The sequence below is a fragment of the Protopterus annectens genome, chromosome 6.part1, assembly GCF_019279795.1.
Source record: "Protopterus annectens isolate FY-2018-M chromosome 6.part1, PAN1.0, whole genome shotgun sequence".
NCBI lineage: Eukaryota > Metazoa > Chordata > Ceratodontiformes > Protopteridae > Protopterus > Protopterus annectens.
Genome location: NC_056738.1, coordinates 383,600,501 through 383,625,242, shown reverse-complemented (window position 1 = coordinate 383,625,242; position 24,742 = coordinate 383,600,501). Strand labels below are relative to the sequence as shown.

The 24,742-nt window shown below is 35.6% G+C and overlaps 1 protein-coding gene across 1 annotated transcript in view; it reads left to right on the top strand.

Moving 5' to 3' along the window:
• LOC122805337 (solute carrier family 22 member 6-A-like) overlaps positions 1-24,742 on the top strand; it is a gene marked incomplete at its 3' end in the record, with an annotated part of 180,832 nt that overhangs the window by 44,579 nt on the left and 111,511 nt on the right. The window contains exons 4-5 of the mRNA XM_044075424.1: positions 9,047-9,215; positions 14,880-15,003. Of these exons, the coding sequence (XP_043931359.1) occupies positions 9,047-9,215; positions 14,880-15,003 (293 nt within the window). The remainder of the gene's footprint in view (positions 1-9,046; positions 9,216-14,879; positions 15,004-24,742) is intronic.

Sequence of the window (24,742 nt, the reverse complement as noted above, 5' to 3'; positions counted from 1 at the left end):
AGATTTGTATTACATATGGTTTTTCATGGGCTAATTTTTAATAATTTCATGTAAGTCACTTTAAAAATAATTTTAAAGAACTTGATTTTTAAGTTTCTTTAGAACTTGTGATTGAGACACATGGATTGATGAAGCCTATAAAAGTGATTGATTTCTTTTTACCTATTTGGATCTAAAAAAAGTCTGTGATGTAAAGATAAAAGCACTAAACCAGTTTTGTTTTAATGTCTACTGTATTATGTTTTGAAACTTTGGCTGTGTGTGCCCGGTGTGTTGGTTGCATAACATCTGGTAGTTGGGATTTTGTCTTCTGATCATGAATTATTTGTGTTTTGTCAACGAAATAGGCAGAATCTCCCGAACATGCCAAATTTGATACGCACAATTTACTGGAAAAGGTGGACTAAAACATTTTGTCTAATGTTATATATTATCTGCTTAGAATTTCTTTATACATCTCCCTGTCTAGCTCACATAGCTTCTGGCTGTTCTCATGGTTTCTACATCTGTACATCTTGGATTCCCCAGGTTGCTGCTATGAGGCTACCTCAAATGTAACTCTGTTGCCAGGTGGGCACCCCCTCACTACTCAAGGATGCAGCTTTGTAGTATGCTTTATTAATTCTAGGAGAGGTACAGAGCATGGCACCAGATTACTTCATGTGAGCAGATTAGGTCAGAATCCCTAGCTGGGGGCGGGGTGGCATATGTAATGACATCATGAATCTTGTCAATTCCCTCTTAAATAGACCACCCGCAAGACTCCTAGTACCTACCAGAAGTCACACCAGAACTCACAAGGGCAGTGTTTTTCATCCCTTGAATCCTCTATCCTGGAAAGGAAAGCTGTCATTTGGCTGCTTCATTCTAGGCTCTGGCTTACCCTACAAGTGATCTAAGTTCATAGGTTCATAGGTAGGTACTAGTCTATTGGTCCTGGGGCCTATATAAGCCTAGCCAATAAGGTTCCCTGGCTTTCACCACATAAGAAAATTATTTTCCTGTACCCCTGTCAAGCAGTGCCACAGAAGTGATCCCCAGGGTGAATTTTCTATTTCCCATCCAATCATCAAAGTTTTTCTTAAAGAGGGCCAATGAGGAGCTTTACTTGACATGAATGGGTAGTTTGTTCTGGAGTATGGGAAGTCTCTGCAACAGGACTCTATCCCTCCAGCATGTTCTGTTTATTGTGGTGACAAAGTTTAGGTCTCTGGAGCATGTGGTTCAGAGAGATTGGGATTTCTTTAAGTGTAGCATGTCCAAGAGCTCTGGGTTTGATGTAGCTTTATATGTTAGGCAGAGATCACTTCTGAGTAGGCGATATGCGAAGGAGTAAAGCTGGAGTTTTTTGAGATGGTCTGCGTATGGCATCTGTTTGAGGCTGGTAATCCTCTTAGTGAGGTATTTCTGTGGCCTTTCCAATTGCTGTAGGTGTCTTGTGAGATACATGCCAAACGGGGCATTGTACTCTATTATGGGTCTGATGAGGGATGAGTAGAGAGGAACAATGACCTCCTTTTCTCTAGAGAAGAACCCTTTTGTGATGAGGTGTGCCACATAGAAGGATTTCCTGACTACTGTGGTGATGTGGTTATCAAAGGAGAGACTACCATCCACCTGTGTCCCAAGGTCGCTTATCACACCTTCAGTGTTTAGTGAGCTACCGCCTATGTGGTAGTTCATGGGTAATGAGTTTTTCCCAAAAGGGATGACAATACACTTCTTGGCACTGTGCTTGAGGCCATGACTTTGACACCAAGCATCTGTCTCTGTGAGTCCCTTTTGTAGAATGTCTACATCATTAGGTGATTCTATTATGGCTCTCAGTTTGCAGTCATCTGCAAACTTTGTTAGCCAAAGACCTTTTGTGTTGGCCTGCACTTCAGAGAAGTAGATGCCAAACAGGAGAGGACCCAGGACCAAACCCTGTGGTACTCCACTCATCACTGGTCTGAAGTCAGACTTGGAGTCGTCTACTTTTACTGTGTGGGTTCTGTCAGTGAGCCATTTGGCCATCCATCTTGTGACATAGGGATTTATGCTCAGTTCAGTAAGTTTATCTATAATTCCAGAGTGAGGGATGGTATCGAAAGCCTTGGCGAAGTCAAGATAGGCTGTGTGCACTACCTTGCCCTCATCTATGGTTCTAGTGACTGCTTCAAAGAAGTCAATCAGGTTTAGTAGGCATGATTTACCTTTTACAAACCTAGACTGAGTGGGGTCCTGGGTTTGGAGGTTACCTTTGTTTATATGCTCCAAGATGATATGTTCCATGGCCTTGCAGACCAGGCTCATCAGCCTAATGGGGCAATAGTTTCTGGGGTCCATGTTGGCACCCCCTTTGTGGAATGGGATAACCGTTGCTGTGTGCCATTCAGTAGGCACATAGCCTGAGGTGAGGCTATGATTGAACATGGTACTTAGGTGAGTTGCCAGTTCGTTCTGTAGTTCATGCAGTACACAGCCTGGGATGTTGTCTGGTCCCATGAATGCTGTTCTTGGCTTTGGAGAGTCTGTTTCAGAACTTGAGTCACTAGCATCCCAAGATGAATATTCTACCACTGTACCACTGGGCTGGTTACTATTTGCTTAAACATTGGCTAGTATCTCAGAACCTGTTGTTATTTATAGCAGATGTGTAGTATAGGTAAAAATTAATCATAAGGTAGGGTCTCCTCTTGCAATTTTATGATACTTATCAAAAGCAAAAAAAAAAAAAAAAGGAGCAATAGAAATGACTCTGTAGTCCTGGTGATATGCTGAACTGTAAAAGCAGCAAAGTCCAGAATAGATCACAGCCACTCAAAGCAGAAACAATCTTCTATGCTCCATACAACATTTATAGGGACATCTGCACTTCCTAGTATTTCAGTTTTAAAATTGAATTCATATTTGTCAGGTGGCCTCTTAGTAAGTATAAGGTACAAATCTTAAGTACCACTTAAGTGCAGAACTACCTCAAGGTTAGCAGAGCCAGTGGCTCAACAGTTAGCACACTTGGCTTTGGTGTTGGAAGACCAGAACGCTGGGAGTTCTATTCCCACTCTAGGTGACTGGATTGCTGACATTTCAGTGTAGTATTGGGTGGTGATACACTCCTGAGAGTGCTGTCCTTTAGATATAACATTAAGCTGAGGTCTCATCTGCTTGAGTCAGTGGTAGCTCAGATGAATGTAAATGATCACCATTGGAAAAGATTACGGGGTTCTTTATTTATATACAAAAATAATTCTTACTTATAAAATATTTACATATTTGCAAATATTTACAAATGTACAAATATATAGGTATACAGATTTGTTTACACAATCATACTAAATTTATATCCCACTATCTGATTCTGCTTAATATTGTTGCAAATATCCATTTACCATTAAACATAATTTCAAATATTATTTCATTATATACAAACCATATAACATAAAATAACTTTTTATCTACTCTTTTAACATAATCTTTACTTCTATTTTTATAATATCCATATTTAATCATAGCCATGTTTATTAATTCATTTTCCCCATAACTTTTTTACTCTTTTACATTTCAAAAGTATGTTCCATAGTTTATTTGTCTTTACAGTGTAAATGTATTCTATCACTTTTCTTCATCTTATATTGCACATTTTCTTTAACTGGCAACGTATCTATTACCAGCTGAACAAAAAAGTTTGACATTCTACTTGCTGATTGCACCATTTGCTTCTTATTTTTACAACTTTAATTGTTTTTAACTGTTAGATTTTTCCCATGGATTTACATAGTACTGTTTTATCATTACCTTCTTATACCATACTTTTCTATTTTCTTCTATTTCATCAGTTTTTATTTTCCACAAAAAAATTTTTTCTTTGTAACATTGTATTTCTTCATTTATACACTGTTTTTCTCTTTTAATCTTTTTTACAATACCCCCAAATTTATCATACTTACATTTGTACAGTTTTCCTACTAATCTCTCATCTGTTTCATTTGTCCACTTTAACACTTTGTACAAATTTAATGAAGCAGCCTATACTACTGGGTTAATTAACCAAAGAAATCCTCCTTCTTTATTTACGTACAAAAATCCTCTTTTTACTGAGTTTAATCTAAAACCTCAAACAAATGAAAAAAATATCAGTAATTCCTTTTCAAATACTGTTAGCAGCATAAATACACCTGCTAACTATACTATTTTTGCCAATCCCTTAAATTTTTATACATGTCATACCCAATTCCATCTGGTCCTGGAGCAAAATCTATATTTACTTGTCCTAAAACTTTATCTAGCTTATTTAAAGAAATATAATTTTCCAACTCTTATAGGTTCATAGATTAGTACTAAGCTAACTTCCCTTGTGAGCCATTTTAAGCTTAGCCAATTATCCCTTGTGAGACTACGTTCTTTTTTCTTTAAACATTTCCTGTACATATTGTACTACACTATCCATAATATTTTCCTGAGTTCTTTCCATTTCTCCTTTTACATATTTTTTTATTTTTCGCATTACACTACCATCTTCCTTTATTAATGTGCTTAATTAACTTGATATGTCTTCTTTTCCTTGCAAAAAATATATTTGCTTATATAAAAAGTCTTGTATTTTTTCCTGATTTATTTCATATAATTCTTTGGTTTGTCAAAGTACTTTCTATCATTATTTTCTAAATCTTCCAGTGCACCATTATATTTTTTTATATTGTCTTTCTCTACTTTCCTCAAATCATATTTCCACTGGAAAAAAATTAACATTTTTTATATTTTTCCATAAATATCCTCCACCATTCAGACCAATTTTTATAAAATGCTCTCATATTAATATGATCTTTCCATATTTGTATTACTAATCTATTTCCTTCTTCATTTCATGATTTCCTATTTATCCTTTTTATTCCTTTACCTGTTTTTATATATTGCTTGTTTTCTTTTATCTCTAGCCATATTCCAAGATGATCAGAAACTCCTGTTTCAACTACCTCCCCTTCTCCTATGACTAAAGCTTCTGATACTATAAAATAATTTGCTTCAGTTCTATACATACACCTTTCGTAAGTCCATTAATTTTTGTCCCAAAGATTTAACTTACCACATCTTATAACTTGTAATTGTTTTTTTTATATCATTTCCTTTCTATGCTTGCCTCTTAAATCATAATTAAAGTCTCCTGTTATTATAATATTATTTTATTACTACATAGTCTAAAATCTTATGAAATAAGATTTTGTTTTCTTTAAAATTAGTATAAGCATATAATGTTATAAGTATATATACTTATTCTTTCCATTTTAAAAGTATGATGGTTAACCTTCCCATTTTTGCTAAAGTTACATCTAATATCTTTACTGTATTTCTATAGAATACAACTATTCCAGAACATCTCACATTTCCCAAATTTCAGATTATCTTTCCTTCTCATATTTTCTCTGTAATCTTTCTTTAGTTGTTAAAAATCATGTGTCTTCTAATATAATTACATCTAATCACATGTTTTGCACCACTCCAAAATTCATATTCCTCTTAGTATATTCTGAATTCTACTCATATTTACAGAAAGCACTCAAAAAGTTTCATTTTCATGGTTTCATAACTTCTTAGCTAATTGCTAGGCAAGCTTTATTAACAGGCTATTGTAAGCCTAACCAATTCCCTTCCTAAAGGTAAAAAACAAACACTGTATCTTGCATCTGTGAGTCAGTTGCCTACACCAACCCTGATCATTAGTTGTACATATTCTTTTTCATCAATTTCCTTTCTTTTTTCTTTTATACTCATTCCTTTAAATTTTATTTTCTGTCATTTCCCCTTTTACCAATATAATTCTTTTTTTTCTTTTATTACCTACCAATGTATGTCTTCTTATATCTTCTTCATCACTTATTTCAGAACCATCTTCCATGTCCTTTTTATTATTTTTTCTCATCTATTTTTTCTGTTTCTACCATTTCTAAAATGTCTTTTCTTTGTATTCATTTTCTTCACTTTCTTTTTCCTAACTCTTATATTCATTTTTGCAGTCCACCATAAATGTCCAATTTTGCTACATTTATAACACTGCAATTCACATTTTTGTTTGCATCATGTACCATTTCCCCACAAATATAACATTTTCTTTTGTCACAAATACTTACGAAATGTCCTTCTTTTCTTCAAAAGAAGCATGTTTTGAGTTAACCCCATTTTTTATGACACCCCATATTCCCCTCCACATTTATTTATTCTTCTCTATCTATTTTTAACACAATATTACAATCCCTGCCACCAGCCCATAAACTCTTTTTGTAATAAACTTTTGGATGGCCAGTATTTCTTTATATACATTTTTCAAATTTTCTTTCTACCTTTATTTGAAATTGTACATGAATTTTCTTTTTTGCTTCTCTGTTAAATGCTTTTATCACATAAATATTCCATGGGTTACAGTCTTTCTTTTTTTCATATTCTCCAAGAAATTTTACAACTGAAAAAAAGCAGTGTCAAATATAATGTCACAAAATGTCTCTTTGTTAATAAGAATAAATGTTCTTATGTGTTTTTACACCCAAAGGAGCTATTAAAGTGACCCACACTTCAATTCTGTCCATTTCTTTGTCTTCTTTACTTTGAATCTTACCATGTACTTCCTTTTTTCATTTTCTTCTGCCTTCTTTTCTGCTACTTCACTTTTGCCTTCTTTTACTTTCTTTGTACATGTTTTCTTTTTTATCTCATCAATGTTCTTTAAGATTGTCTCTGCATTTTCTCCATAATGCCCCTGTGGAAACATCTCCTTCATTTTCTGGCTCACTCTGCACCACCATTTCTTTAAATAAGTCATCCTGCAACCCTCCTGACTGGAGGGCTGCGATTATACATCCATCATTTGCTGACTCATCTCCATCAAACAGATTTCTTTGAAACATTTCTTCAGAATCCAGCACACATTCTCTGGTCTCGACATATGCTTTCTCCTGCATTTCTTTTACTACTCCATCATCATCTTCTGTCTCCATTTACCTCTCTGTTTCTCTGCACCAACTCTGTACCTGGAAAGGAATCAGGAAGTGCTCCTCCAAAATGGGTCCCACTCACAACAATAATTAGTATGGGAAAATCCCCAATCCACTGGCCAAATGCCCCCTAGTAGTAAATTCCCACCTCTGGTCTAACAAGATAAATAAATCAACACTTAGACACACACACACACACACACACACACACACACACACACACACACACACACACACACACACACACACACACTTTTTCATTTTCTGTTGCTGTGTCTTTCTCATTTAGTATTATCAAACAAAACTGCCCCTGGAGTTGAAGATAATGACAATAAGATTTTGCTGTACAAATTGGTGTTATTTTAAAATGTGGATTTGTACAGCCATAACAGACAGAGTAGCTTTGCAATAAAACTGTCAAACCCTGGAACCACTGACTCAGATTTAGAGTTCATTAACAGAACAGGTTTTGTACAAAACAGGCATGTGTGTGTGTGTGGTTACTATGCTATTTATGAGACAGTGGCCCTTCAGATTTTACTGCATAACAACCGAAATAAAGCTTTTCTGGGAGACCAACAATTTTAGGGAAAATATTTATAGCTAGAAAGTGCATGGAAAAGGTACAGAAACAGATGCCTTGAATTAGTGAGATTTTGATTGTTACGCAACTTGAATGCTGCGGTGATGGTGCTGCGGTAGAGTTGTCGGCTCACAGTAAGATGTTGTCCTGTTCGATTCTCAGCTAGTGCATCTTCTGTGTAGAGACATGCATGAATGGGTGTACCTTCATTAAAGGTTGTGCGTCAGGGCTGGCAACTCGGCATGTAAAAATCTACTGCCAATCATTAGCGGACTGGAGTTCCGCTGTGGCGACCCCTAACCGGGAAAAGCTGAAAGACACGACAACAACGCAACTTGAATGTAGTCAAATATGCAGGTAAGATAAAGAAAATGTTACAGTCATACTGACTGCACTATCTGAATATCAAACAACACACTGAATGTATGAATACAATTTTTGAAGGAACATAGTAATAAATGTCTAGGGATAACAGGTGTGGTTATCCAAGAATGATGTCAAAACTTTTATTATGCAGAAAGTGGATGACTAGCTGTCAAACTAATCCTTTACTGTAACTGACCGCAAGTGTTAAGTACAGTTGTAAATTTGTTGAGTAGTGTTATTATTGACCACAATCTACAATAGAAATTGTTTTGATGTTGGATATTTTTTCGTACCTTAAATGATATTTATACTCTTTAGACAAACAGGAAGTAATGTGTACATACAATAGGTATGGAAATTGTAAGATCACAGCATTTCTTCCTATATCCAATTGCTTATATTCACTGTCATGCTGCTGACAGTTAATTAGCCTCTAAGACAGGATGGTATAAACTTGCAACATAAAAAGTAGATACATGTAGTTATTCACTCATTTTCTAATACTGGCCTTAATCCTATTAAGGATCATTGGGAAGCCAGCGTGTATATCCTGGCAAGCAGTGGATCAGTGGGGTCCCTAAGCAGGATGTGTGAGGATACACACACACACACACACACACACACACACACACACACACACACACACACACACACACACACACACACACACACACACACACACACACACACACACACAGAAAATCTTATGTGTAGCTTAGGAGAGACCATGACAAAGACCCTCATGAGCAAGGGGGGACACATGCATAATCTGTATAAAATGCATCCTAATAAGGAAGCAAGAATTGCCTGGCAAGAGTTCTAACTGCAACAGTGATGTACTGCACCAACTAGGTACGACACAGAAATAAAATCAACACTTTTCCTAATTCAGCATACCCAAATTTATACTTACTTTTTAGTTTAACTTGTACACACAATTGCTTTCTAGCTGTTTTTATTTTTTGACTGGATGTTTTAATGTTTTTAAAAATGTAAATGTAAAGGTAGAAAGAAATATGAATGGATTAGATATGTAAACATAAAATATATATGCTTCTGCAGCAGATTACATTTGAACTCTTTCATTTGGACTGCATTTTGCATCACTGAAGAATATGCTTTTCTCTTTCAGCTGTGGAATGGACACCTACAAACCTCCGTACATTTACAGGGACTATCAAATCCTACTGTTCCTCTGTATCACAGTTAACCTTGGCAGGTTATGCCTACTTGATTCGAGACTGGCGCTGGCTGCAGTTTCTAGTGTCTGCTCCTTATTTTATCTTCTTCCTTTATTCATGGTATGTCCATTAAATAGCAGAATTACTATTTATTGTATGGTTTTAGGAAATAATTCCCAAACACTTCTCAACAAACCATAACTGACACTCCTGTGGTGAAATGTAAACTTCATATGGAAAACATTTTAATGTATTATATACTGCCTTCATAACAATGACCCGAAAAATATATTGAATCTATGCTAACTGGAGAACTTTATTTTTCTTCTTAATAGTTGAAACTAACAATTACTGTGGTGGTGGTGCTGCGGTAGCGTTGTCGCCTCACAGTTAGACGTTGCCTGTTTGATTCTCAGTTAGAGCATCTTCTGTGTAGCGACATGCGTGAATGGGCGTTCCTTCGTTGAAGGTTGTGCATTAGGCCCGGCAAGCCAGTACATAAAAATCTACTGCCAATCATTAGCGGACCGGAGTTCCGCTGTGGTGACCCCTAACTGGGAAAAGCCGAAAGACACAAACAAACAAATAGTTGAAACTAACAACAAACTGATACAGTTGCTGAAAACAGGAACAGCAGTGTGAGACCTCCTGACAGCCCTAAAACCAAAATGCAGAACTTAATCAGATGAACAATCAACATAGATGAACAAAATGTTCCTTTTCATGGCCAGAAAAATTAAGAAATTCTGTTAGTTTGCTAACAGACACTAAGACACTAGAATACAGATGTGATATAATAATACCTTTTTGTGGACAAACATAAGTTATGCAATTATTGAAACTGCAAAACCTGTCCTGGTCCATCAAAAGGTATTACATCACATCTATGTTCTAGTGTCTTTTTGTTTTCATGGTCAGGTAAGAAACACACTCTGGTACTCAGGTACAAGGAGTACTTCAATACTATAGTTAATAACCCACAATACTGGGATTCCCTTTTCTATGAATAAAGTACAGGCATCCTTACCAGAACTTGTTGTTAATGCCAATTGTCTTCTCTTGGAGTTCAGACTTGCTATAACAGATATACCTGTTTCCACTGAAATAAGAAACATTCTGAGAAACAAGCAAATGGTTTATATGTTCATAGGTGATTACTAGGTTTACAACCCCGATGGGCATTTTTAGGCCTAGCCACTGCTTCTCAAATGTATTTAACAAGTTTCGATATTCTAGGGTTATTCTAAGTGGTATATGTAGGCTTCTGCATGATGGTCAAGCAGTTACAGGCTGCCTCTGTCTGTCCAAAGCAGGGATACATTTCTAATTCCCCATCTACTTGTTCAAGTTACACTTGAATTGGTTTAGGGAAGAACTCTGCTTCATATGGATGGGAAGCCTGTTCCAGTGAAGGTATAGTCCCCTGAGACAGGTACTGGTCCTCCGAATGTGGCCTATTTATGTTGCATATATGGTTTAGGTTCTTAGATCAGGTAATTCCTAGTGCTTTTTGTTTTGTGGATGTGCAACAGGTCCATCAGAGCAGGATCAGTGAATGCTGTGTAGGCCAGATATAGATCAGTTTCAGCAGTCTGTAGGTGACAGAGTACAGAGGTAGGACTTTGAAGCAGTTTATGTAGGACATACTGTTTATGCCCTGCATTCATTTTGTGAGGAACCTCTGTGGATGCTCCAGTTGTTGCATATGCCTGATTAGTTATATCCCAAGGGGGCATTGTACTCAGCAATTGGTCTGATGAGGGCAGAAATCAGTGGAACAATGACATCTTTGGACTTAGATGCCAAACCTTGTTTGTAAGTTGTACATCACAGAATGATTATCTTACTATCATAGACTCATTTTGGTCAAAGGCCAGGTTGATGTCAAGATGTGCTCCCAAATCCCTGAACTGATGATTTACTCTTAGGGGTATTTTATCGATGTGGTACTTTCTTGGGGTAGCCATCTTCCCAAAGAATACTATTATTCATTTCTTTGCATTGTATTTTAGGCCATAGCTCAGGTATCACTTATTAGTCTGTGTTAGGCCTTCTTGATAGCTGTTTGTTTCTTTGGAGGATTCTTTGACTGCACTTACTTTGCAATTATCTTCATACCTGGTCAGCCAGAGGCCCTTGATGTTGGCACTGACTTAAGTGAAATATATATGAAAAAGGAGCAGTCTCATTAATGAGCCTTGAGGGACTCCACTAGTGACTAGCCACTTTGCAGAGGTACCCTCCCCTATCCTAGCTTCTTGGATCCTGCCTGTGGGCCAGCTGGATATCCAGCAAGTGACACAGGGATTTATACCTAATTTTGTGAATTTGTCTACAATATCTGAATGTTTTGGCCAGGTCAAGGTAAGCAGTATGCACCATTTTGCCCTAATCCATTGGTTTAGTGAACTTTTTGAACAAGACCATCAGGTTGAGTAGCATGACCTGCCTCTGAGGAAACCAGTCTGGGTTGGATTCAGTGTCTGAAATAAATAAATGATTTTAGGATAGGTGCATCTTTTTATTTTTAGGAAACTGAGACTCCATCTTAGAACACATCATTCATCTAAAATGCTGTTGGGGGCATACATGCTTTAGATTTGAATTTTTGCTATACTGTTTTGTTACAAGTAACTTTCTTCATATTCTGTCTAGATTCCCCCACTGTCCATTTTCATTATTTCTTTATTGCTTCATTATCATTATTAAGTTCATTATTTGTCTTGCTATACAGTCTTCAAGAGAAACAAAGGTGGAGCCAATTTTCATTTTGATGCACATGTAAGAGTAGGGCTACACTTTAAATAATGTCCCATGTTTGTACTATTTTAATTTATATGTTTTGTTAACCAAGTTGAGGCCCATTTTCAGTGCAGGCCGTGGAGTACTCTGGTTAAGTGACTTTCTCAGAGTCACAAAACAGACAGAGAGAGAGAGAGAGACTTAAACCCAGGTCCACAGGAAGAAGCTCATTACTAGTTTGTAGCCTTAATCCTCTGCACTAAAACGGCAAGACATTTTTGTTTTGGAAGTATCAGAATGATTGCTTCAAATGAACAGTGGATGGAAATTATGGCAGAAAAGAGAAAATAATGTCTGTATGAAAGTTTTTCTGGTGGGACACCCACAGCAATAAGAGATGAGAAGAAACAAGGCTTTCTTTGGCATGTTTGGAACAAGTCGGGCCTATTCCTGAACCTATTGCAATGTAGAAGCACATGAACAAGACTGCACGATGGTGGAAAAGCAGATAATTGCCTGCAGACCTTGTGAAAACACTCTGAGCATGGAAACAAAAACCTCGTCCCAAAAACAAGTTTGGATGTATCTACAAAACTGACTACCTAAAACTTTAATGGAATCCATTGCTAAGTGATATTACTGTCCAAGTTGAATGGCCCTGTCTTTTTAATGTAAGTTATGTTTGGGTCATGTAAAATAATGTTTAGCTGCTTCTGACAATACAGGGTATTTGGCTGCATTCTGTCAAAGCTGGACCATTGAAACATCCATTGTATTTCTCTGGTGAAAGTAAGCTACAGCTATTATATACTAACTGTAATTCAAATCCAACAAGTGCCCAATGGGAAGCCGATAGCCCTGAACCTGATAAGTCCATGTCTAAACTGTTCTCTCAAACATAATACTTTTGATATGCAACTTTAACCTTAATTGCTTTGTCGTGCATGGAGCACTGAGATTACACACACTATTTGGGAAAAAGACAGCTTTGTTATGCACCTTTCTGACATACATATGCATAATATAACATGCTTGATGAGCCATGATTTTCTTCCATGTTATTTATATGATTGCACGTTCATATTCATATACTTACACGCTGATTTCTCAGTAGGAAGAGCTGTGGAATGCAAACTTTGGGTTCAAGTTGTCGTCCTATAGTCCTGGGATATGAAAACATATATCAACATGCATATGTTGAAAATAGATATATAACTAGCTGTGCCATTATGTCCTATAATAATATAATAACAGCTATAAATGCAAAGTATGTTATGATGTAATTTATACAAACCTTTTCATCCATCTACCTACTTAACTGAATAAACTACTTGAAACTTTACAAAGGCACATTTATTCTTGCCATCGGGAGGGCATCAGAGAGACTCTCCTTAATCTGCTAGCTGAAGTGATTTTATTTGGTATAATACTTTGTATATTCACTACATATGATCATGTTGTTATTACTCAGTCTGTTCAGTCAGTACTGTTATTATTCAGTCTTGTCATGTTCACACTTGTTGGTGTGGGGCAAAATGAGATGTCCCCATGATTTGTCATGTAAAAATAACTGAAAGTCTGGCTTTTCACATCACATGGTTTAGTCTGATAATGATGCTAAATACATACCTTTGTATGCACTCCATCAGGCATGAATAACTTTGTACACATGTCTGGGGGAGCATTACTTGGGAAGACTGCTTAGACATTTGTGTGCATTTGGATGTGCTGTTATAAATGTAGAGGCTATATGGTTTAACCAACGTTGGGAGACTGAGCCAGAAAGAAATGGATGCTTCCTGGGGATAGAAAACTATGTGTGTATGTGTGTGTGTGTATGTGTGTGTGCGTGTGTGTGCATGTGTGTGCGTGTGTGTGTGTGTGTGTGTGTGTGTGTGTGTGTGTGTGTGTGCGTGCTCGTGTGTGTGTGTGTGTGTGTGTGTGTGTGTGTGTGTGTGTGTGTGTGTGTGTGTGTGTGTGTGTGTGTGTGTGTGTGTGTGTGTGTGTGTGTGTGTGTGTGTGTGTGTGTGTGTGTGTGTGTGTGTGTGTGTGTGTGTGTGTGTGTGTGTGTGTGTGTGTGTGTGTGTGTGTGTGTGTGTGTGTGTGTGTGTGTGTGTGTGTGTGTGTGTGTGTGTGTGAGAGAGTGTGGATATGTGTTTGTATAATGCTTACAATTTGCAGTGACAGAACACTAGCAATGTTTAATCAAATATACTTTTCTTAGTACTTTAGACTGTGAAGATAAGGTGCCAAATAAGGTACTGCATATCAAGTGCATATATCTAAAATTGATGAATAAGAATTCAATTCCTTATGTAGTTAAAAGAAACGAGTTCCTTAAAATAACAAATGTCATTGAGATGGACAATGTGTTCATTTGCTTTGCTAAGGACTGTTAAAATAGGGTTTCAGGCAGAGAAAGGAGTTTGCATTTATGCATTTTTTGGATTATTTATAAGATAGTTCGTATTCATTTAATGTACTTGCTTATTATATTTAGTTTATTGCAACATTTTTCTTTTTAAAGTAGTGTCTTTCAGCAAATGCAGAATTAAGAACTTGAACAGAAAGGCTGAGCTTTGTGTATCCCTATAATGTATTCTTTCAGACTGTATTACTGGAATGTATGTAGTGAATTTGTTTATGACAGTATATGAGGTAAATCATATATGAATCACTGGTTTAAGGCCTCAGGATTCCATGATCTTGGTGTGGAAGGTCACGTAATTGGTTTAATGTAATAAATATACAAGCTGATGGTATGAAAATAAAATCCAGGTTACTTTTCTTGAGTTATGCAACTAACTTACAGCTTATTCTTTTAACAGGCTGTGTGTGCTTATGTCCATTTCCCTTCTTTGGCATTATATTCCATTATATTCCAGTCTTCTAGTTTTGTGTCATCAACTTAGCAAACCATTACCATTACTGATGAATATATAAAATACACTGTTAAGAATTTTTTTTAAGAGGAATGAAGACCCTCCCCCATCAATGCATCATTCTATTATTTCTAATCACATGGCTTGATTTCCCTTCCAGGTGGCTTCCTGAATCTGCTCGTTGGTTAATTCTCAATAATAAAGCTACAGAAGCAGTGAAACAGCTGAAAAGGGTCGCAAAATTCAATGGGAAGAAAGAAAGTGGGGAAAACATAACTCCTGAGGTAATGCTTATTTTGTAATATTCCTTTTCTACAAAAAAATCTAGTTTAAATTACTGCCAGCTATAAATACTGTTTTTATTTAGTTAAAGAGTTTGCACTGGAGGTGATAATTAATTTTAAAATGTATTCAAATATTATAAAACATTTTACTCAAAGTGACAGAATGGTTTTGATTTAATTTTATGGAGACACATTACATTTAGTATAATAACTGTGGATTCAAGTATAGCAGGAAACAATTACAAATCCATTACTATTTTAGATTTCTAATATCATAAGTCATCCCTTCTATGAAAATTAAAACCATATAACAGGCAGGGACAAAGATATCTATACCAATGGGAAGCCGATAGCCCTGAACCTGATAAGTCCATGTCTAAACTGTTCTCTCAAACATAATACTTTTGATATGCAACTTTAACCTTAATTGCTTTGTCGTGCATGGAGCACTGAGATTACACACACTATTTGGGAAAAAGACAGCTTTGTTATGCACCTTTCTGACATACATATGCATAATATAACATGCTTGATGAGCCATGATTTTCTTCCATGTTATTTATATGATTGCACATTCATATTCATATACTTACACGCTGATTTCTCAGTAGGAAGAGCTGTGGAATGCAAATTTTGGGTTCAAGTTGTCGTCCTAAAGTCCTGGGATATGAAAACATATATCAACATGCATATGTTGAAAATAGATATATAACTAGCTGTGCCATTATGTCCTATAATAATATAATAACAGCTATAAATGCAAAGTATGTTATGATGTAATTTATACAAGCCTTTTCATCCATCTACCTACTTAACTGAATAAACTACTTGAAACTTTACGAAGGCATATTTATTCTTGCCATCGGGAGGGCATGAGAGAGACTCTCCTTGATCTGCTAGCTGAAGTGATTTTATTTGGTATAATACTTTGTATATTTACTACATATGATCATGTTGTTATTTCTCAGTCTGTTCAGTCAGTACTGTTATTATTCAGTCTTGTCATGTTCACACTTGGTGGTGTGGGGCAAAATGAGATGTCCCCATGATTTGTCATGTAAAAATAACTGAAAGTCTGGCTTTTCACATCACATGGTTTAGTCTGATAATGATGCTAAATACATACCTTTGTATGCAGTCCATCAGGCACGAATAACTTTGTACACATGTCTGGGGGAGCATTACTTGGGAAGACTGCTTAGACATTTGTGTGCATTTGGATGTGCTGTTATAAATGTAGAGGCTATATGGTTTAACCAACGTTGGGAGACTGAGCCAGAAAGAAATGGATGCTTCCTGGGGATAGAAAACTATGTGTGTATGTGTGTGTGTGTGTGTGTGTGTGTGTGTGCGTGTGTGTGCGTGTGTGTGTGTGTGTGTGTGTGTGTGTGTGTGTGTATGTGTGTGTGTGTGTGTGTGTGTGTGTGAGAGAGTGTGGATGTGTGTGTGTGTATGTGTCTGTGTGTGTGTGTGTGTGTGTGTGTGTGTGTGTGTGTGTGAGAGTGTGGATATGTGTTTGTATAATGCTTACAATTTGCAGTGACAGAACACTAGCAATGTTTAATCAAATATACTTTTCTTAGTCAATAATCTTGAACAAAGGTAAACCACAGCGTTAGCAGGAACCAGTCACCAAATGAAAAAATCCAAAGGGATATGATGTAAAAACTACAGCTTTAATCCAAAATAGACAGGAAAACAGACAGGATGAGCGCTTTCGCTATGTAGCTTCTTCAGATCCAACACATACTCAATAAAAGTCTCTGTAATATATACTTCTCTGAGTGCACTAATTAAGTACTTAAGCAATCTATTAATTATAGCTTTTAAAAAGACATTGCATAAAATCATCAAATATATATATATGCTAATTCAAGCACTTATAAACACATAAAAACATTGCTTAAAGCATGCTTAATAAAATGTGCTAAATAAAAATACACAATATGAACATATTTATTTATTTATTTATTTATCATTTGTTAACCGGGAAAGTCCGACTTGGAACAAAGCCAATTTTCAGCGGAGGCCCAGGAAGAAAGGCTCCAGATGCATGTCTTTGTAATGTGGGAGGAAACCGGAGCATCTGGAGGAAACCCACACGAACGCAGGGAGGACATGCAGACTCCACACAGAAGGCACCCTAGCCGAGAATCGAACCGGAGAACCTCTTGCTGTGAGGTGACAACGCTACCGCTGCACCACTGCGCCGTCCATATAAAAACTCATATTATTTAATATTTCTCCTTTGTCTCAATTTTGGTTTAATTGAAGCTCTTTCATTCAGCCCATGGTCTTTATCAGCTTTCAACAGAATAATCCATTCTGTTTCTTTTGCTTCAGTATAGGTTTTTATATCACCTCCCCTTGGATTAGGGACTATTACTTCCAATACTTTGAATAAAAATGTGTGCTCAGAATCATGAGTTATAAAGTGCTTAGCCAGTGCATTATGTAGAGTGCCCTTTTCATATGATACACATGCTCCCTCATTCTATCTCTCAGTGGGCGATTGGTTTTGCCTACGTAGAATGAGGAACATGATTGACAGATAGCTAAATATATGACATGTGATGTCATACAGTCAGCTTGGGCGTATATATTAAATGTTGTTTGCAAATCAGGATGAAAGAAATGCAGTGTACTGTCAATAAGTGAACAAAAATTACAGTTGCCACATGGCTTAGTGTAACCTTCATGTTTATCTTTACAGCTAGACGTAGGATAGCAAAGCCTTCTTTTAAATTATTCTTATTTCTATATAGAAATTTGGGTTCATCCCCAACAATCTGCTTGAGATCATTATCTACATGTAGAATGTCCCAGTATTTACCAATCACTTCCCTAAGCTCTGAATAATCAGAAGAATAATATGTAGAGAATTTAATATGTTCTTTATGCTTCATACTTCTATCAAAATTATCATTAAAATTTCTAGGCCCAAAATAAGGTTCTGCCTTTGAGGAATGTAATTGGTATACATCATTTAGTTCTAGATTAATTTCAGTAGTATTATATCCTCTGTCAGTTAATCTACCTTTAAGACCCATTAATTCACTTTCAAAGCCTTCATCTAACGGGTTCAGCCTAGAGGCTCTAATAGCTTGGCCTCTCATAATATTTTTAAAAACATAATGCGGATGCATACTAGATCTATAAAGAAGGGTATTTGTATAGCATGACTTCCGGTGTACCCCAGTATTAACGAGATTGTTATCTAGCCTCTCAATGTATAAATCTAAAAATTCAATTTTATACAATGAATAGTGCATAGTAAATTCAAGATATGATGTAAGATCATTCATAATAGTATACATAGATTGAAGTTCATCCAAAAGCCTTTCCAAAGTAAAACAAATCGTCGACAAAACGTCGATAGAATATCACATGTTGTTTAAACATATCATTACAGAATAGGACATGTTCTTCCCAATATGCAAGAAACATGTTTGCGTAGCTATTGGCACAAGGTGCCCATAGCTACGCCCTCTCTTTGCTTGTAGATGTTATTCATAAACATAAAGAAGTTATTCTCCAGTACTAGCTCAAAAAATGCACAATCAAGTCAATGGATACAGCAGAATAGTCACTATGTTGCTTCAAATATTCTGTAATATAACTTAATCCCAGTTCATTGGGAATTACAGTAAAAAGAGATTTTACATCAAAAGTGACGAAAATGTACTCCATTGTAATTGTAATGTCCTTTATACATTCATAAAAATCAATTAAAAATTGTTTAGAGTCTCTCAATACCATCATATTAGTATTCAATACAGACCTGACGTTTTTCAACATAAACAGAAAGATGTTCTGTTACCCAATTCCGACCTGAGACTATGGGTCTCATAGGAGGATTGAGTGGATCTTTATGTATTTTGGGTTGTCCATATATGACTGGTATGACTGGAGATGAAATAATAAGATAACCAAATAGGTCTTTATTTATTAAATTACTCTTAAAGATGTCATTAATTGTCTCATACACATATTTAATAGTATGTTGTACATTCTGCATAGAAGCGGATATGTAAAAATCATCATTTAACATATTTTCCATTTTCTCTATGTAATCAGACATGTTCATAACAACAATTTTACCCCCTTTATCTGCAGGTCATACTATAATATCAGGGTTATTCTGTAGTTTCCTGAGACTTAATCTTTCTTTAAATGTTAAACTGTCTCTTTTTCTAGCTGTTTTTTTACTACTGTGATAAATGTGTAACTCTTCTTCAGTAAATTTCATATAGGCCTCCACTAAAGGATGATTTGATGGTATAAATTCACTTAAATTCTTGAATTTATGCATTTCCTTATTATTTAAGTTACTATTACAGTCTTTATATATTAATTTAAGCATAATATTTCTACAGAATAATTTAAGATCTAAAATAGTGTCAACTAATCGACTTTGACATCTAGGAATGAAGTTCAGTCCTTTACTAAGTAATGTCATGTCATCATGTGTCAGTATAATATTAGACAAATTGTGGATTAGCGTTTGTTTGTCCACATCTTTTTGAGTGTCTTCTGAGGTACATATTCCTCTGATAACTTCCTTTTCTGTCTCCCCCTGCTCATGGAACGTGATCTGTATGGGCCCTTCTCTGTTCTCACTGGCAGGGGAAAAGACAACTGGAGTGGTTCATCAGGGACTAGCCCTTTAGAGTTTATAGTTGTTTTAGGTCTAACTACGACATCACTATTATGCTTAGATTGAACTGATTTATTCTTAACAATCTGCACATCTGGGTATAGGTTAGTATCTACAGTTTCACCAGAATGTACAAGATGTATAACATCAACTGAATCTTTACTACTTTTCTTAGTACTTCAGACTGTGAAGATAAGGTGCCAAATAAGGTACTGCATATCAAGTGCATATATCTAAAATTGATGAATAAGAATTCAATTCCTTATGTAGTTAAATAAAAGAAACGAGTTCCTTAAAATAACAAACGTCATTGAGATGGACAATGTGTTCATTTGCTTTGCTAAGGATTGTTAAAATAGGGTTTCAGGCAGAGAAAGGAGTCTGCATTTATGCATTTTTTGTATTATTTATATGAAAGTTCATATTCATTTAATGTACTTGCTTATTATATTTAGTTTATTGCAACATTTTTCTTTTTAAAGTAGTGTCTTTCAGCAAATGCAGAATTAAGAACTTGAACAGAAAGGCTGAGCTTTGTGTATCCCTATAATGTATTCTTTCAGACTGTATTACTGGAATTTATGTAGTGAATTTGTTTATGACAGTATATGAGGTAAATCATATATGAGTCACTGGTTTAAGGCCTTGGGATTCCATGATCTTAGTGTGGAAGGTCACGTAATTGGTTTAATGTAATAAATATACAAGCTGATGGTATGAAAATCAAATCCAGGTTACTTTGCTTGAGTTATGCAACTAACTTACAGCTTATTCTTTTAACAGGCTAAGTGTGCTTATGTCCATTTCCCTTCTTTGGCATTATATTCCATTATATTCCAGTCTTCTAGTTTTGTGTCATCAACTTAGGAAACCATTAACATTGCTGATGAATATATAAAATACACTGTTAAGATTTTTTTTTAAGATGAATGAAGACCCTCCCCCATCAATGCATCATTCTATTATTTCTGATCACATGGCTTGATTTCCTTCCAGGTGGCTTCCTGAATCTGCTCGTTGGTTAATTCTCAATAATAAAGCTACAGAAGCAGTGAAACAGCTGAAAAGGGTCGCAAAATTCAATGGGAAGAAAGAAAGTGCGGAAAACATAACTCCTGAGGTAATGCTTATTTAGAAATATTCCTTTTCCACAAAAAAATCTAGTTTAAATTACTACCAGCTATAAATAGTGTTTCTATTTAGTTAAAGAGTTTGCACTGGAGGTGATAATTAATTTTAAAATGTATTCAAATATTATAAAACATTTTACTCAAAGTGCTCAGAATGCTTTTGATTTAATTTTATGGAGACACATTACATTTAGTATAATAACTGTGGATTCATGTGTAGCAGGAAATAATTACAAATCCATTACTATTTTAGATTTCTAATATCATAAGTCATCCCATCTATGAAAATGAAAACCATATAACAGGCAGGGACAAAGATATCTATATATATATATATATATATAAAATATATATATATATATATATATATATATATATATATATATATATATATATATATATATATATATATAAATATATATATATATATATATATATCTATAAAACAATCATATATATATAATCAAGTAAAACACAAGGTAAAGAAAACAAATCACAGTATTCAAAATATAAAAAGGCAATGATCACATGGCCTAGGAATGTGATCATTACATGGTCTAGGAATGTGATCATCACATGCATGAAGTATAAGTGTATTTGGGACAGCATGGCCTAAGAATGTGATCATCACACGCCTGAAGTATAAGTGTATGTGGGACAGCATAGCCTAGGAATGTGATCATCACATGCATGAAGTACAAGTGCATGTGGGACAGCATGGCCTAGGAATGTGATAATCACACGCCTGAAGTATAAGTGTATGTGGGACAGCATGGCCTAGGAATGTGATCATCACATGCATGAAGTGTAAGTGTATGTGGGACAGCATGGCCTAGGAATGTGATCCTCACATGCCTGAAGTATAAGTGCATGTGGGACAGCATGGCCTAGGAATGTGACGATCACATGCATGAAGTATAAGTGTAAGTGGGACAGCATGGCCTAGGAATGTCATCATCATGTACATGAAGTATATGTGCATTTTTGTGGGATAGTATAGAAATGTAATCATCACATACACAATTTATATGTGCATGTAACTGTAGTAAAATAGCCTATGAATGTAATAATCACATGTATGAAGCATATGTGAATGTTTGTAAGGTAGCATGGCCTAGGAATGTAACCATCATTTAGTATATGTGTAAGTTTGTGAGATAGCATGGAAATGTAGTCATCACATACATGAATTATATGTGCATGTATATAGGATTACATTGCCTAAAATGTAATCATTACATGTAATCATTGCATACATGAAATATAAGGTTCCTATTATGTGATCGAAAGATCACAATTTTGAATGCTCAGAAGAGCGAAAATGCCGCATATCGAAGTTTGTATTGTTGTATTGTAGTACAGTAAAGATTGGAATATTTGTCCTTTCCTGACTTTAGTGCGATCTTGCAATTGAGATATATATTTAGTGGGGGGTGTGGGGAGCACAGTCCCCCACAATAATAGTTTCGATATGCGGCATTTTCACTCTTTCGATCACGTAATAGGAACCGGAAATATATGTGCATGTCAATTTGGTAGCATGACCTAGGAGTGTAATCAACATGAAGTATATGTGAATGTTGGTGGGATAGCATGGAAATGTAATCATTACATACATGAATTATGTGCATGTATGTGGGATAACTTTGCCTAAAATGTTATCACATGCATGAAGGATCTGTGCATGTCTGTGTGGAAACCTGGCCTAGGAATGTAATAATCACATACATGAAGTATATCAGCTTGCCTGTGTGGTAGCATGAATGATATTTTCAAATGACTGAAAGATATGAACAAGGCAGGCTATCGAGGAACTCAAAGACTGAAAATAAACAACAGACATCATCGACTTACTTGAACAGGTTGGAAATAACATAGTGAATCAATGAAGTAAGTATGAGAGAAGAAGACAAGCACAAACATATACAGTAGATGTTGGAGGTGTTTGAAAATGATCGCTGTAAACAGATGTTGAAAGAATTAGCTTTCAGTATAGCAAAATGAATGAAGATGTGACTTTTTAATGAGCTCATACTATGGCTCTGCATAAAATGAGAACCACACAAAGTAAGAACAACACAACCCACAACTTGAAAACCACGTAGATAGCCATCAACTAATCAGAAAAAAAAACAAAGAAACAATTTATATGTGGGCTTGATACACACAACATTTAAAAGTCTGATGCTGTTGTAGACAGAGGACAGGTCAAAATTCAAGTAATTGGAAAGTTTGGGTTATTACAGCACTCAACAAATTCCAACAGGAGGCTCTAATAAGAAGAATACTTACCTGGAGTTTGAGAAATTAAGTAATAAGACTTTTAAAAATCATGAAAGAAACAGACTGGCTGTAATTCAAAATTAATGCATTCTCATTTAAGTGGTGTTTTGTAAATCAATATTCAATAACAGCATTCTTTCTACTGTTATATCATTTCCCTCTTCAATAATATCTAATTGACCAATTTATGTCTAACAATTTCAGCTGACAGATCTCATTGTTTACAGTTTGTATTCAGAACAACACATGCTGTTAAAATGAATTGACTATAACTGTAACTTCCTGAATTAAACTTCCATAGTCAGATGCTACAGTCCCACTCAGTGCAGGCAACAGAATTTTCCAGCTTCTTTAGTCCTGTGTGCAGTGTCTAGTTTCCTATAAATGAAGGTGCACAGACCTAAAGTTAAATGTCCAAAACTTGCAGAAGAATAATTAGTGGGAGTTACTTCATCTTTCGATGTTTAGCTCCTTGTGTAGAAGTTAGTTTATCTTTGGACATACAGCCCCTTATTGTTCTAGTTAATCTTTGGATGTACAGGTCCTTGTGGTGGAGTTAGTTTATCTTTGCATATACAGTTCCTTGTGAAGGAGTCAGTTTATCTTTTGATGTACAGTTCCTTGTGAAGGAGTCAGTTTATCTTTGGATGTACAGCTCCTTGTGTTGGAGTTAGTTTATCTTTGGACATACAACTGCTTGTGGTGGATCAATCTGTAGGGGACCTTATTCCAGAGTTTCCAACAGCAACAGGATAACCATTCCAACAGCAATAGGATAACCAAATATCATTAAATGCATTTCCTGTTTTAGGAGCACAGATTAGCCTCCTAGAAGAAGGTCTGTGTACACTGTGTACACTATTGCACAGAGAAGTTGGTCAGCAAATTTTAACTGTATAGACAAGTATTGAGTAAACTCCAAGCAGTGAAGGCTGCAGAATGATAAAGAGTTCTACTCCAGTGCTACACACCTAAACATTCTGTTATAAGTTATGCAGAAGAGGCGCTAGTCACCTGCAAACCTAGTTATTTTGTGATAAGCTAACTCTACCTTGTGCAGAATAGCATCCATATAGCAACAGGCACAGATTGGCTGTAGTTAGTCTGGCACTACGTGAAACAAATGTCCTAGCTCTGTAGAGTCTACCAAACTATTGATTTGTTACAGTTAAATGTTGTCATGGATGGCAAATTGCATCAGAAAATAATTTGAAGCATTCTGACATACCATCACATGATCTGCTTTATGGACTACAATAATTTAGTTATTAATGTATCTATCTTTTCTCTGAAACTGATAATGATTTATTAAAGAAAGGATTGAATTTTATTACAACAAATTTTATTCCACAACATACAGTTGTTAACAACTTGAAAGTCTCTTGCCACAAACTGAATTTAAAATTATGGTTTCAGAACAAAGTAAATACTAAAAACTTTTGTTACTATCAAATTGTAATTTCAAGATTCTAAATTCAACCCCGCAACACTCTGTGGTAAAAATGTCTGAACATTTTATAATGAAGGATTTTCACTTTTCACCATCTATCTTTAATGACCAATGTATAAAATCTTTATATGAAATGAACATTTAGTAGTTAATGCCCATGCTGATAAGGGAGTGGTGTGATTTGGGACTAAACTATATATGATGGAAAATGTTTTGAAC